At 35.0% G+C, this 16,310-nt stretch overlaps 1 protein-coding gene across 2 annotated transcripts in view; it reads right to left on the bottom strand.

Annotated features, from left to right (window-relative positions):
• Window positions 1–16,310, bottom strand: part of LOC126744077 (diacylglycerol kinase eta) — a 764,865-nt gene that overhangs the window by 19,716 nt on the left and 728,839 nt on the right. For both annotated transcript variants that reach the window (XM_050451425.1, XM_050451426.1), the window contains exons 22-25: window positions 6,179–6,366; window positions 5,770–6,092; window positions 5,543–5,716; window positions 5,212–5,487 (exon numbers count right to left, since the gene is read on the bottom strand). In XM_050451425.1, the coding sequence (XP_050307382.1) occupies window positions 5,212–5,487; window positions 5,543–5,716; window positions 5,770–6,092; window positions 6,179–6,366 (961 nt within the window). The remainder of the gene's footprint in view (window positions 1–5,211; window positions 5,488–5,542; window positions 5,717–5,769; window positions 6,093–6,178; window positions 6,367–16,310) is intronic.

Genomic DNA, 16,310 nt, shown 5'->3' with positions numbered 1-16,310 from the left:
GGTTTCTTTTAAAACCTAACCCTAACGGGCTAGGTTTACTAGGACTTACTTAGCACTACCCGTTAGGGTAGTCTTGATTTTTTCTAAGTGATATTCGCAATTATTATTTTCCTTTATTTTATTAGTGCATTGTGTTTTGTACTTTCGTCGTTGTTTAAAAATTTTCGTTGTGGGTCGTAATAAACGAAACGTTGTGGATAAAAAACATTTAGGTTTAGCTACTTTTCGTAAAAGTAAAAAACGTGTTTCAAAAAACGTCTGGTAAGTATAATGCTTTTTTTTTGTAATTAATAAGTGTACAAGGTGTCCCAAATCTATGGGCCAACATTGGAGAATTCGGGAATCGTCGAACTGATACATAACTGGTGAAATATGGACAAAAGTTGGGGTTTTAAAACAAAGCAATCTTTTATAAGTTTGAATAAAACTCCAAGGTAGCAGTCTTAATATTTAATTAAAATTTTATAGTAGGTAAATGTTAAAATTATGGTTTACATTTACCAACAACAAAACCCGTTTCGCTCTTTTACGAGCATCTTTTTGTATCACTGTCAGTTTAATTTTCTTTTTTTTTTAAATTTCCATATTGTTAATTTGTTTATGGTCTAGAGATGCTCGTAATAAGAGCGAAATATGTAACCGATTTTATTTATTATACAATTTTAAAGTTATTTGAGACCGGTGACTTGAAGTTTTATACAATTTTCGTGTTTTTGGTAGAGGGCTCTCGTTGCGTTAGTTTTTACTTTTTTAGAACATAATCGCACTTTTAGGTTTTCATAATATGTGAATGACTTAAATTTACTAGATTTTTAGCAATGCAATCCTAAATAAAATAAAATTAATACCTAAGATTATTTTTAAAAAAATATTACGACTTTTGTTAATTCTTATATCTGCCGTATTTTAAAAAGAAGATCCTCATTTTTTTTTAACATATTTACAGATTTTACAATTTTTACATTCAGTTCACTTAGATTATTTATAGGACTATCATAAACAATTGATTTCAAATATCCCCAAATATAGAAGTCCATGGGGTTTAAGTCTGGACCACGCGCAGGCCAAAGCAAAGGTCCTTCACGGCCGATCCAACGTTCGGGATATTGTTCGTCAGGATAATTGCGTACCTGTCGAGAAAAATGCGCGAACATGTATCTTCCTTAAATTACATGTTCTGCTTAACATTTAATGGTATGTCTTCTAAAAGACCTCCAAATTTATTTCATTAAGAAATTTAAGTACGAGTCTCCGTTTAAATTATTGAAATTAAATGCCTATTTGTAATTTCAAAAATTAGTCCTGAAATGGGAATTAGAGAAAAAAACTTATATTTGCTACCATTGAAAATGGTTCCTTACATCTAAAAAGGAACCACAACTATTACTATCAAATCCAGGGACAGTTGCAAGTTACAAAAGGAAAATTCTGTTTCTTTGTAGTATAGAGCCCTCTTGGATTAATTGTAAAGAATTCATTCAACCGATAATCCGTAATTTTAACAGTATTAAAATTTAACTTTCGTTGAGAACATTTAAAAGTTATAAGATCAATAATATTGCGATAAAGGTATAATTTTAACTCTTACTTTAACTACATACTACTTAATGTATTTCTTTTTTGAAAAATGTATTATGATTTTTAAAATATGGAACATCACCATTATTCATTATAGCTATGCCTTATAATTTTTAATAGTCGTTTTTCTTGCAGATTCTTCGTAATGAAGAATTTTGGAGAGTTAAAATTTTGCCCAAACTAAAATATTTTTATGAACATTACCTTTTACCGGAATTAGTTGATTCACTTTATCCAAAAGAAATACCACTTAGAGACAAAGCAGAAGAATCAAACATATTATTATAGTATAATATAATCATTAGGTTTGTTCTAGGACGATATTTGGAATGGTTTAAAACTAGTTTGGTGTATATCCCAGTTGCGCGTGATTAGCCTAAAACCTCGTTGCAAATGGTTCCATTACGTAATGCCTCACACATTCACCGATAGGGAGTATGCTGACTTGATATTCGTGTATGGTTTCTGTAATGGTAGCGCTTTACGTGCTGTTGATGAATACCGACGTGGTTTTCCAAATCGAAGAATTCCTAATCGAAAAGTTTTTCAGATAGTTTTTGCAAATGCTCAGGAAACAGGAATGTTTCCAAGCGTAAGAATTAATTCTGAACGAGAGGCGAATTAAATGTAGAAAATGAAGAAAATGTTCTGGATATGGCTGAAGAGAACCTGAGTGTTAGTACGAGGCGGATTACAAAAAACTTCGATTAGCATCACATGTAGACGTTTGGAAGACACTTAGGAAAAACGGTTTTAAGCCTTTCCATATTCAACCGGTTCAACATCTTCAAAAGGGTGATTTTGCTTAAGGGTTCAATTTTGTGAATGGATCCCACAAAATCGAGACCTACATAAATTACATTTTATTTAGCGATGAAGCTCATTTTACCCGCAATTGAATTAATAACGGACACAATGAACATCGGTAGTCATGATGAAAATCCTCATGCCACGTTTGAACAACACGGTCAACAATCTTACAAATAAACTTCAGAACCGATTATTTCTGAAACGGTTGAGAATCGGATTAAAACATATGAGTTAATTTATCTTATTTTGACCTTCTGAACATGTTCCCAAAATATTTCCTTTTCCTCCCGAAATACCCTGTATGTTGTACATACGTAAAACTTTATAACATAAAAAGTAGTTAATAAACCTAACAAGAAGTAAGACCAGTTGACTTGCGTCCCTGGTAATCGAGATTCGATATATCAGCAGAGAAAAACAAACCACTGAGAAGGGACAAAGCCGGGACCGATTTTTCTTGCGCATGTGCGAGCTTATTTGGTATACCTGTCTTATTGCCGGTCCCCTGCCAGCCGTCGGTTAGTCCGGTAATATTCGACGCCTAGTTTAGTCTAGTCAAGTGTTGCCTGAATTTTTCTCTGTCTTTATTTTTGTGTGTGTTGTCATTGTGCTCTTTATTTTATTAAAAACTTTTATAATATGCCTTATACCTGTGCTTTTCGTGGATTCAAAGGCATCAAAGACAGGGTGTGGAAAACTATTAATTATGAACACCCTTGTGCACATTTTCCAAAAACCCTTATCTTAAAATTATTTATATTTATGAAAATATTTTATACCATTAAATATAATAATAGGGTCTTAAAAACAAATAAAGATAAAAATGTTCGAAAACTAAAAATTTTGCGGAATGTATAAATGTACCTAGGTTTAATTTAATTATTGCCAATGTATTTTTGTCATTATACAATGGGCCAATATTATTCTCTCAAAAAATAAAAGTTTATTTAGAAGATTTTTTGTTTTCCATTATTTATCCTAAATGGTAATTTTTATAGTTGGCACTATACCGGATGACACAGGAAAAAGGGAACACGCAATAACTTTTTTATTTTTTAAGATAAACAAATGAAATTTGGTATGTCAATAGAATGGTTTTAAAAGCATATTTTGACGTATTCAATTGTTTTTGATCACTTCCGGTTGAACCGGAAATAACACGAACTTTCTTATTTTAAATGGGACACCCAGTTTATTTTTTCATACATTTGTTTATCTTGAAAAATAAAAAAGTTGTTGCGTGTTCCCTTTTTCCTGTGTCACCCGGTATAGTTTAGGTATACTTATAACTTAACTATACCAACAGTAAAATAATGTAATAGTTTTGATTTCAAATTCCCAATAAAATTTTTAATCTATTAATTGTCGTATTTCTCTCCGTGTACGGAACTATTAAATTGCCAAAACGATTTTTCTCCGTTACTTAATATGTAGCGCCAGTCATTTAAGCCCGTTCAAGGGCACCAAAATTGGACCCCAGAAAATCAACGGTAAATGCGGGTTTTGTCGCTTCTCGGTGGTTTGTTTTTCTCTGATATCAGGGAGAAGGGAACGGTGGAGTGGGTATTACGGCAGCCAGTGTTGCTACTCTTAGCGAAAGCTGCACCGGCCACGAAACTACTGTCGCGCTTCGAAACCGATTTTGTCACGTGGTGGACCGCACTCTTAACGGGGACAATTACTTACATTTTTTACAAAATGATCTCCCACAATTATTGGCTGATATACCCATATTAAATGTGAATCGTCTTCCAGAATGACGGGTGTCCTGCACACTATCGGGTCGCCGTTAGAGAATTTCTGGACAATACTTTTCCCAATTCGTGGATCAGAAGAGCAGGTCCCATCGCATGGCGTCCACGGTCCCCTGATTTAACCCCTCTTGATTTTTACGTATGGGGACGTGCGAAAGAACTCGTTCGTATACGAGGTGGAAATTGATAATCTAGACCACTTAATTCAAAGAATCAATGTCGCTTTTCTAACCGTCAGAGAAGAGATGCGACTTCGCCTGACGACAGTAGAAATGCGACGGTGATGTAAGGCATGTATAAGAGCTAGGGGAGCGCAGTTTCAACAAAATTTGTAATTTTGAAATAAATACATAAAATTTACAAACTATTTTTTCTTTTACTCTATTTTCTTTTAAAGTCATGAATTGTGGCAAGTTAGTCGGCTTTGTGTTACACATCGTATATCATTGAAAAGAGTATTAACTGGAGATGTTTTTAAAACTACCTGAACATCTTGATAGATTTTAGTTTTTTTTTGCGTCAAGTTAAAGTTACCTTTCATAACTTTTTTTGCTACTTGTATTAATTTTTTGACCTCAAAACGAATTATTTCGGTATTATTTGTACTTGATATTGATTTTTTTAGATTCAGACTAAATTACATTACAGACTAAATACAAATGTAAAAAAAAACGTGAAAAATATGCTGAAAAATTTAAAGATGTCAAAAAGCATAATTTTTTGAAAATCCTGAAAATAACACAAAATCAATGATATAAAAAAACCCGAGACTTTTAGAACACAAGTTTATTAAGAAAATATCGTCTATCTGAGCCTATCTATATGCCCACCAAGTTTGGCTAATCCTCCGCCAAACAACCTGTATAAAACCTAAAAAAACTGCATATATTACCTTTTCTTTTTAAGTTAGCTTTTTTTATCTTGTTACAAAGACCAAGTCTTGCGTATTGCAAAGCCCTTTTATTAAATTACTAAATTGACCTGGACCGAGTTTTTAAACCTTTGTACGGTAAAACATTTGAAAGAATTAAATAAATTGATTTTAAAAATAAACTTTAAATTTACTCACCAGCCTTCCTCTGGGTGTATCAACTACCCCACATTTTCGAAGCTCCAACTCCATGTTTGCCAAGCTCATGCTTAATTTGCTTTCCAAATCCTCCCGAAGTTTCAGTTTTTCGCTCCTATAATGCAACAAGAAGCAACTTTCATCATATAGTTGTCTTACTGCCTCGACTAAATTGGTGAACTCCGGACGTAAAGCTGGTCCAGTTAGAAGTTTTCCATGGGGATGAATCCTTTCTAGATATTCTTCAATTTTTGTTGTCAGTGAGTATAGATCAGTCTAAAACGATAGTTTTTATGACGAAAATATTTTTAAAAGAGACTTTAAGAATTACTTCAAGTGTATAACTGATGGCCAATATCTTAATTAATTTGCAAAGCGAGGCAGTACATTCAATGAAATTTAAGAGTAAATAATGTTCTTCTTCTCCGAATAACACATCAGTATCCAGTCGTTCCGGATTATCCACAAATGTAACCGAATGTTTTTCCTTTTCAGTGTGTGGCACCTAAAAGCATTTTTTTGGCGAATGGATTTAGCAATAATAATAGAAACAAATACCGCTCCACTAAACGAGTGTTGTCTAATTTTCTCGACGGTAACGCCTAAGAAACCCTTTGAAGTATCAGATTGTCCAGGCATACTTTGCCTAGTAATGCTACTTCTGCTTTTATCATGGCTCGGTCCAGATATGGACAGTCTTGGTTTAGCTCCACCCTGTCCAGCAATGCTCTGCCTTTGTTTTTCCTCCCAACTTTTCAAAGACGTTTCCAGGGCCCGGTTTCTGCTTAACATTTGCATACGGTTTTTGTGCAGAATTCTTATGATACCGGGTGGTTGTATCCAGGCCTCTCCGTCTACCTGAATTGGAACTCCCTCGTCTCCTATAAAAAAACATTAACAATACTTTATTTAAGAAATCTCCGATCTCCTACAAAAAAACAATAACAATATTTGAAGTTAATATTACCTAATATATTAATCTGGATACTCTGACACTGTGCAATCCTGTGATGTTGAAATCTGACCATCCTTGAGGCGGCCATTTGCATGGATCCGAACACGGCAACCACTTCTAAGACTTTATCGTCGAACGACGGAGCTAAGAATACGTCGTCCTCTTTGGTCCCACCCCAGAAGTTGATGCCACCCATAAATCTACCAATATACCAAAATAGAAGGTTATTCTTATCCTTTTCCAAAAAACATCAGAAAACTAGATTAGATATAAAACTTTCCTTTAAAATTTGTCACTTATTTTGACAGGCGCAAAATAATACTATTCCTCTTTAATAAAATATGAAGCTTTTTTTTTCCATAAAATATGATATGATAGTCCGCTCGTTTTACCCTAACACATAACGGATTATCGCGGGGTATAAGTGGACCGGTTGAACAATGAATTCCTTATCGCCGTATTATTCACTATTTATATTGAGTACCGGTTTAGACGACTGTGGTTTAAAAACATTTTTGGTTTTTAATGTAATATTGGCTATTATTTTAAAATGTACTAATTTTTTTTTAAAAGAAATGCTTTTTTATACTTACATAATTTGTTTTAATATTATTAATTATTAGTGTAACCTAATATTTATTATGATTTAATAAGGTAAAAAAGAGGGAGAATTGGGTTAAAAAAGGATTATAGATTCTGGGAAATGTACAAAACCCAAATATAGTGCTGAAAAAATAGGTTAAGAGGATTATGTACATTAAAGGTGATAATTTGCCTGATTGCACAAATAAATACTTTGGTGGTGTACACTAACATTTTATTCCTTTTGGTATTTTGAAGTGATATCATCAGGCTATTAATTAAATTTACTTGTGTTTACTTGTTTTTTAATTATGGATTCGCAAGAAGACAAATATATTGCTAAATTCTATCTCCCAGTGAACGTCGTTTAGTTTTAGAAGTATAAAAGTAAATAACACATGATGATGGCTGCCATATTACAAATAATAAAGGATAAAGAACTTTGCGACATTAGTTTTACTAGTTTGGCAAAAGTTTTAAAGCATTTGAGATTTCGTTACAAAAAGACGAATAATCGGATAGAACTGTGTAAACTTTCACATGTAGTGACAAAAAGATTTTTTGAGAAAATATCTAAAAAAATAAAAACTCGGAAAATCCCAAATAATTTGTGTTTCTAGATGAAACTTGCATGTTTGCCAAGGGGAACTCATTAAAATCATCATGATAAGATGGTAGCACGCAATTCTATCCCAACAGCAGTTCTAGTTGTGGAAAAAGGTACATTGTGCTACATGCCGGAAATGACGAGGGCTTTATTTCTAACGCTAGTTTGATTTTCTCTTCGACGAAAAAAACAGACGACTACCATGGAAATATGGATGCCGATATTTTTGATCATTGGTTTGATGAAAAACTCCTCAAATGGTTGGAAAATACTTCGGAAAATCCTTCTATTATAGACTTGGAAAACGCCTCATATCATTTCAGAGTAGAAGAGAAATTTCCCACTAGCAGTTGGAAGAAAGAAAAAATAAAAACGTGGCTAGAACAAAAAAATATTGCTCATGACGATATATTTTTAAAGGCTGATTTAAGGTTCTGGCTACGTGCAGGCCAATTTAGAGTGGGTATCTCGACCTCTTCTAAGTATTGCCGAACAACTCTAGCAGCATGTGGACGAGCATTATCATGCATTAGCACAGAATTATCACCGATATATGGCATATAGGGCACTACATGGGGTTCTAGGATATCGGTTATGTACCTGTCAGCATTTAGTCTCCCATCATTCACTGGTACTAACTGCGTGAGGCCCTCAAAAGAAATTCCTCTCCAAACCATGATAGAGCCACCACCAAAGCTTTCAGTTTGACAAAAATTAACCTGATCACGTCGCCTATATACTGGTACACGCCGATCTGATGAATATAGACAAAATCTTGATTCATCCATGAATAAAATATTGGACCAATCTTGAATATTCTAATTTGCGTGTTCTCTAGCAAATTGCAATCTTGCTACTAGATGTTCTCTGGTAAGACGTTGACCTCTAGCTGGCAAGTAAGCCTGGTTCTCTCAGCCTATTTCGAACTGTCTGTAGGCTTATTCGGACATTACGAGCAGCCAACAGATCTGTTTGCAGTCTTCTAGAGGTGGTATGCCTAATTCTTAAAGCCGTTAACCTTAAGTAACGATCATCTACTGCCGAAGTTACCCTTCTGCGGCCTTGTCTGGGTCATTTGGATAGTTGTCCTGTTTCTTGGTAGCGATTAACAACTCTGGATATGGTGCTTTGTTGAACTCCCATTATCCGAGCGACGTATCTTTGACTGCGGCCATCTTCTATGAGCGCAATGATTCTAGCGGCTTCTTCATTAGTCACATGTCTTGTTAAACGTTCAGGCACATCCATTATTAAAAATAAATTTAAATTTTCACTTTAGAATAACACTATTTGCTTAGAACGTTTTCGATCTCAATGCATTTGCCAACACAGGAATAATCTACGCGAGCATTTTTGCTTCAAAAAAATATGTAAGAAATTCCGATAATTTTTTTTCCATGATAAGAAACCAGAAATATCTTTTAAGTTGATACATATACAGATTGTCCCAACAAATATTAAAAATATCTTAAAATACTAGTGATGCGATAATTTTTGTGGGGTGTGTATATCATTTACATACATACACAAAAATATACATACATACATTCTAAAATGTCGCAAATAAATCCCATGTAAGTTGTCATAAAGACGTTGAAAAAGGTCACATTGACGCTGCCAGAAGCACATAAGTAAGGAAATTTTTGGTACATAAGTAAGGAAATAGGGTCATTGCTCGCATGTTTCTATTGTCGCAAGTGAACGGTATGTTCCTAGCATGTTTCCACCGCTTTAGTGCCAGAGTTCTTAAGGAACACATCTTTACTTTTTGAATTTTTATCCGTTGTTTCGATTTTCATTTTAAAACAAGTATATTTTTCTTTGTATCATTCTCAGATCTCCTATGCCATTCTTGGGGTCATCAGTGGAGGAGCAAAGGGCGTTTTCAGACTGCAGAAAAGGGGCCGTTCAGGTTGCAGCAACAGAGTGGAATGCAGACAAGTCTTTGTGGATTTATTAACATTAATATTACCCTGTCAGCATATTTGTGCCAATCTTATTTATGTAAAATGCAATATACACAAATTTCGAAGTCATGAAAATATTCATAATATAACACACGCTTTAGAGAGAACTTTCATTGACTGGAGTGGTGTAAAGATGACTGGCTATACGTTTCTACGTTTCTTTAACTGTTACGATTTCACATCGCGAACATCTAGACATCCTGTATAAACAGTACAACCGCCCGATAAAAGTCTTCCAGAAAAGGCCGACTCTACACCGCTCCGTTCACCTCCCTTTTTTAACGGTTATTATATTGCGTAATTTGGCCGACTTGTCACTCAACTGTCATCTCTCTCGGTTTTTAGCGTTATTACGAAATTAATCCCGCTCTCGGCTTGATGTAAATTTGATGTAGCTGTTTGGTCTCGATTACAATCAAATAAATAAAAATAAAGAAATAGTCTCAACTCTTCCCACATAATCGTTTTTCTTAACCCTAAGGCTAGTCGCATATTGAACGTAGGGCAGCAGAGCACAGCACAGCCGAGACATAGCAAAGGAAAACTATTCCTCTGCTCTGCCTCTGCGACAAGCGCATATTGAACGTAGGACCTTTGCATGTCGTAGCTATTTGTCTTTTTTTGTTATGTATATATTTATCTATATTGTCATATAAAGAGCATAATTAAGTTGACGGTACCTATTAGTTATTAGAATTAAATATGTCTACAGAAGACGAACTTTGTTTAGATTCAGAATCGGATTTGGAAATCGAGAATATTCTATTGTGTTTCTATTTAAAACGGCGAAAAAAGTGTTTAGGTGAAAGTACTCATTTAAAAAAAAAAGAAGAACGCATGGAGAATTTAATCTCTAAGTGATTTAAGTGACGTTCAAATTAAACAATATTTGTACACATACAGTCTTTGTGACTTGTATCATATAATACTTTATTTTCTCGCAAGAGTTCAATTAGGAGTTCCATCTTTTTACAACAACAGTTGCCACTCTGCAGAAAAAACTGTGCACACTCCACAACCGACAGAGGCCGGACAGAGTACTCTGTTACTATGTCGCGCAGGCCTCGCCTCTGCTACGTCCAATATAATAATAATTATAATAATACTTCTTTATTTGCTCAAATACATCCAACAGCTTAGCATCGTCAAAAGGTATAGACTGTCAAACGCCAATAATACAGTGCACAAAGGGAGACATTAATCTATCAGAGTTTTACCTACATAACATAGCAAATAAAAAAAAAATTAAACAAAATACAATTTTGGTTCGCATCAGAAATGCTCACAAGTATATGAAACATTTGCTATACAGGTATAAAAGTATAGTATTCGATAAATTTTGATAGACTAGGTTAAAGACTATTGTAGAATTCGTCCAATGAGTATGGACAGATCTCCAAAATCAGGTTTTTCGTTACTTGCTTAAATCTATTTAAATGTAGTTGTTTTGTGGTTTCGGGTATTGCATTAAAAAGTTTTATGGCATTAGTCATATAGCCCTTATGGGTCAGACTAAGCCTGTGTTGTGGAAGTAAAAGATTTCCCCCATGTCTGGTGTCATATAAGTGCCTACTATTTACTGTGCTAAATCTAAAAGAGTATGTTCTGGCAAATATCAGACATTGGTGAATGTATAGGCCAGGCATTGTCATGATTTTTAAATTTTTGAATAAAGGTCTACAACTATCTGTTGGTTTTTTGTTTTCTAGAATTCTGAGTGCCGATTTTTGCAACTTAAATGCTCTCTGCCAGTCAGCTGAGTTACCCCAAAATAACAGTCCATATGACAACTTTGATTGAAAAAGTCCCATATACGCCGTTCTACATACTACTGGAGGCGCCAATTGAACAATTCTGCGCAACAGAAAAAGAACCGACGAGAGTTTTATTGCCAGATCTATTATATGGTTCTTCCATGATAATTTATTATCTAGATAAACACCCAGAAATTTGATCGCGTCTATTCTCTGATGTCTTTCCCTTAAAGAGAAATTAACCACCTCTGTTTTATTTAGATTCAAGCATAGATTATTGTCAGCAAACCATACTTTTAACTTGTGAAGAGTTGCACTAGTTCCATTCTGTAGGGAAATCAGATCTGAATGCTGACTGAGAAGAGTTGTGTCATCCGCATATTGTACAGATATCACCTCTGAGAAGTGGGCGGGTAATTCATTTACATAAAGTAAAAACAGAAGAGGACCCAAGATTGATCCTTGAGGCACCCCTGTTGTTATTCGAAGTATGGAGGATGTTCTTCCTCCACAAGTCACCATCTGCTGACGCTCACAAAGGTAGGACTGGATAAGTTCCAGGCAAATACCCCGAATACCATAAAAAACCAACTTGCTCAACAAAATACTATGCGAGACACAGTCGAACGCTTTTGAGAGGTCGCAGAAAATTGCACTCACTGTCTTGCCCCCCTCAAATGCATCAACCAGGTAGTCTACCATTACCCTGAGTGCATCAGCAGTGGATCTTCCTTTTCGAAAGCCAAACTGCGCTGGTGAAAGTAAATTATGTTTATCAAGAAAAGATATGAGACGTTGGTTTAGACAGAGCTCAATGGGCTTGGATAATATCGGTATTATTGATATTGGTCGATGATTTCCTGGATCATCCATATTACCCTTTTTAAATATAGGAACAACTTTACTTATTTTAAGCTTTTGTGGAAATGTACCAGATGAAAAACATTTGTTTATTATTAGAGATAGTGGTAGGGCCAAACCATTTGCAAATTGTTTCAATATTTTATTGCTCAAACCAAAGATGTCTTGAGCAGAACTATCACTTAAACTTTTTAATAGATCAATGACTTCTATTTCGGTAACAGGTGAAAGAAATACTGTTGAATTGTTATGTACATATTTTGCTGTAAATTGTACGGGATCATTAGATTTTTGCAGTGTATTTGTAATTGAGTCAGCTATATTCACAAAGAATTTGTTAAACTCATCGGGAGTTACATTACATTTCGAATTACTAGGATCATTATTTTTTGTTTCTTTAATGATGTTCCAGATGGTTTTGGATTTGTTATAACTATTTCCTATTTTGTTTGTATAATACGAGTGTCTCGCTTGTTTTATTTTAGTTTTATATTCCTTGATACGAATTTTTAGCCATTCTGAGAGATCTAGAGTACTGTTATGTTTATTTAAGGTAGAAAAGAAGTTTAAGTTATCTCTCAATATTCGGCGTTTAATTTAATTGCGTGTGTTACAAAATCCTCTGCTGCCCTAGGCTGTGCTGTGCTCTGCTGCCCTACGTTCAATATGCGGCTAGCCTAAAGCGGTTTATTGCCCGAAGAGGCAGTCCCAGAATTATTTACTCGGATAACGCCACACATTTTTTGGGTGCTAAAAATCAACTCCATGATCTTTATCAATTGTTTCGTAACAAAGAGTCTTCTGATGCAATATCTAACTACCTGCCTGGCTTGGAAATTAAATAGAAATTCATTCCAGCCCGTTCCCCACATCACGGTAGTATTTGGAAGGCAGCTGTAAAAGGCGCCGAATACCGCCTGGTAAAAATTGTAGGAAATTCGAATCTTGGGTTCGAAGAGCTTTCCACTGTTCCACTGGCTCAAATAGAAGCCATATCCAACTCCTGACCCCTTTATTGGCTTTCAAGCGAACCCACCGATTTGACTTTTTTGACTCCAGGTCATTTCCTAATTGGAACCTCTTTCACCTCGTACCCCGAAAAGGATGTAACACAATGTGTGGAAAATTATTTAACCCTGTGGCAAAAATGCAACCAACTTCAGCAGCGATTTTGGAAGGCCTGGTCTATAAATTAGCTCAATCTTTTACAAAATAGATCCAAGTGGGTGACTGCGGCAAAAAATGTTTAAGTAAACGATCTTGTCCTTCTAAAGGATGAATTCTCCCATCCTCTCCATTGGCCTATTGGCAGAATTATCGAAGTCTTACCCGGCAAAGATAGTAAGATTCGAGTAGTGATAGTAGTAATAGTAGTGATAGTGAGTTTTACTCGTTCAATAGCAAAAATTTGTCCTATCCTGGTGGAAGTCAATTCTGGACATTAACTGATAATTCCTATATTAAGGAAATAACTATCCGTTTTGAATAGAAGTGTATTTTTTTTTGTATTTTCCTTTCCTTTTTTAGAAACTTAACAGTTTCAACGCGGGGGAGTATGTTCCGATTTCACATCGCGAACATCTAGATATCCTGTATAAACAGGTTGGACTGTCCGATAAAAGTCTTCCAGGAAAGGCCGACTCTACACCGGTGTCCACCTCACTTTTTTAACGGTTATTATATTGCGTAATTTTGACGACTGGTCACTCAACTCTCATATCTCTCGATTCTTAGCGTTATTACGCAATTAATCCCGCTCTCGGCTCAATGTAAATTTAATGTAGCTGTTCCCGGTCTCGATTACAATCAAATAAATTTTAGTGTCCAAATTGTAAACTGGAAACCCAGTAATTCTTGTAGAACTCGGTGTGACAAAGTTTGATCTAATTAAATAAGTATTGATTTATTCCGGGATTTTATTTAAATCCTTTGGTCTCTTATTTTGATCCAGCTAAAAGGAAAATTCCTAAAAGAATACAGTAACCTTATTATTGAAGCAAATGTGTAGCGGTAGATGCCATTACAAATTACCCCAAATTAACAAATTACTCCCAATAATTCGACAAATACCCATACCTACATTTAAACTAAAAATTAAAGAACTTCTTTTAGTGGAAGCATCTTACTCAGTGAGCTCGTGAGCTCGACGGCTCTAGGACTCCACCCCTCTAGAATTTTCACATCCTCACACAACATACAATAATCCATATTTGAAATTTTTTTTAAATACGTCCACCTAAATATTTCCATACATATATATTAACTTGATGCTCCAAAACAAAACTATTTCGAGGCAATTCTAACCAATTTTCCCTCGATGGATGGACGCAGAAGCCCAACGTCCATATCGCAAGGTAAATAACCGGTAGTGTGCCCACAGAGTGGACGCGAGATTCTCGCTTACCGGTGACTCGCGTCATGTCGCGTTTATCGCTTAGTTATATACCCTGTATAACGTATATTCCTTGTATAATATTGCTTACTGTTAATTCCCGTAATTGCATAGTCAGTATATTAATATCTTATAAATATGAGTGAAACCAATTATATGCAGCTCATTTGTTAGTAGTACTTGCTGTCAATCTGAATAAAAGTTTTTTAAAAATATCGTTTCCTTTTTTGAGAAGAAAACTGGCGCAGTCGGTAGGATACACCAAGCGGGTTGATTAAAAAGTTTCATCGCGAAAATTTACAATTCGCTTTCGTTTCAACGATTAATGGTGTATACCCAAAAACAAAATTCGAGATTCGGTAGTGCATTGGCAAAGGGCTCACGACCAGGGAAGAAACTGTCCTATTGGTGCGAGGTGAAGAACAGACATCGTCCGACCCTCATAACTAACCTCCAGGGAAGAGACAAGCATCGCTCGTCCTATTGGAATGAAGATAATTCTATTGCTGTCGTAAGTACATTGATTTTTGTTTATTTGTTATTTTGACAAGGAAGATTTGATATTTTATAGTATTGAAAGATTTACTTGATTTATTTTATTTGATCGATTTATTATTTGATTTATTTGTAGAATTCAAGTAGAATTCAATTTTATTTTCTTGTCGTATTTAAACGTCTTTACGTTACTTATTTTATTTTTGTGTTACCATTAAAATAGCAAAATGCCAGAACCAAATTATGCGTTAATTAGGTTCCAAGCCGATAACATCCCCCCATTCGATGGTAACCCCAGGCAAATTAACCGCTTTATTTCCGCCTGTGAAAATTTTATTAAAAACCATCAAGACACAACAAATGTTAATGCAACTATTAATTCTTGCTTATTCGATACCATTCTAACAAAATTGACTGGTAGAGCTGCTGATTTGGTAGCATCCCGAGTAGAATTAACTACATGGGAACATGTTAAACAATCCATAATTAATACGTTTGCAGACCAACGATCGATAGATTGTATAGTCCAAGATATTATTTCTTGTAAACCACGAAAAGAAGAGTCACCCCAACAGTTTGGTATAAGGCTCCAGGATATACGTAGCTTACTATTCTCGAAAATTAACGTTAGTAATGATGAAAACAACCTTAAAGTTCTTAAAATTAAAGAGTATTCTAACTTAGTTTTAAAAACTTTCATTAATGGTCTTAACTACCATATGCAACTAGTAGTACGCCTAAAAGACCCCAAAACACTCGAAGAAGCTATGTGCTTAGCTCAAGAAGAAGAAAACTTCATGAGTTATTCAAAAAGAAATTCTGAGTATAAACCCTCTCAACAACATCAAACATTTCCACAACAACGACAAAATCCACAACATCACAACACCAATCAAAACACATTTAGACAACACCAATTTAATAACCATCATCGCTATTTTGCTACACCAAATCCATTTAGACATAATAGATTTACACAAAACCAAAATGTTTTTGGAAATCAACAACCCAAGCCATTTCATCCTGGTTATCCAGTAAGGCCGCCTCAACCCCAATACTACACAAATCATAATCCTAATTTTAACCGCAGTTATAATAATAACTTTAACCAAAACAATAAACGCCCTGCAACATCCTCAGTTGTCAGGCCTTACACCCAAAGAGTTGAGCCGATGGACACATCGTCCGGCAACACCGTTATTCATGCTCACCCTATTCAAACCCAACAGAAATCTGAATATCAAATTGAAGATGTTCATCCCAATGTTCGTAACCAATCACACGAACCACAATTTAAGCAACCTCAAATTATGCTAGAAAATCCTAATAATAATCAGTTCAACTACCCTTCAAGTTCTAGTCAATCTAATAAGTACGACCCCGATCAAGGTTATGATGAAGTCGACTATTACCCGCAAGGAAATAGTAATTATGATAATTATTATTATGATCAATCTTTGAATGGACCCGAAGAATCTCTGTTGTA

This window comes from Anthonomus grandis, chromosome 13 (genome assembly GCF_022605725.1).
Source record: "Anthonomus grandis grandis chromosome 13, icAntGran1.3, whole genome shotgun sequence".
Taxonomy (NCBI): domain Eukaryota; kingdom Metazoa; phylum Arthropoda; class Insecta; order Coleoptera; family Curculionidae; genus Anthonomus; species Anthonomus grandis.
The sequence above is the reverse complement of the archived record's forward strand: the minus strand, read 5'-3'. Positions and strand labels throughout refer to the sequence as shown.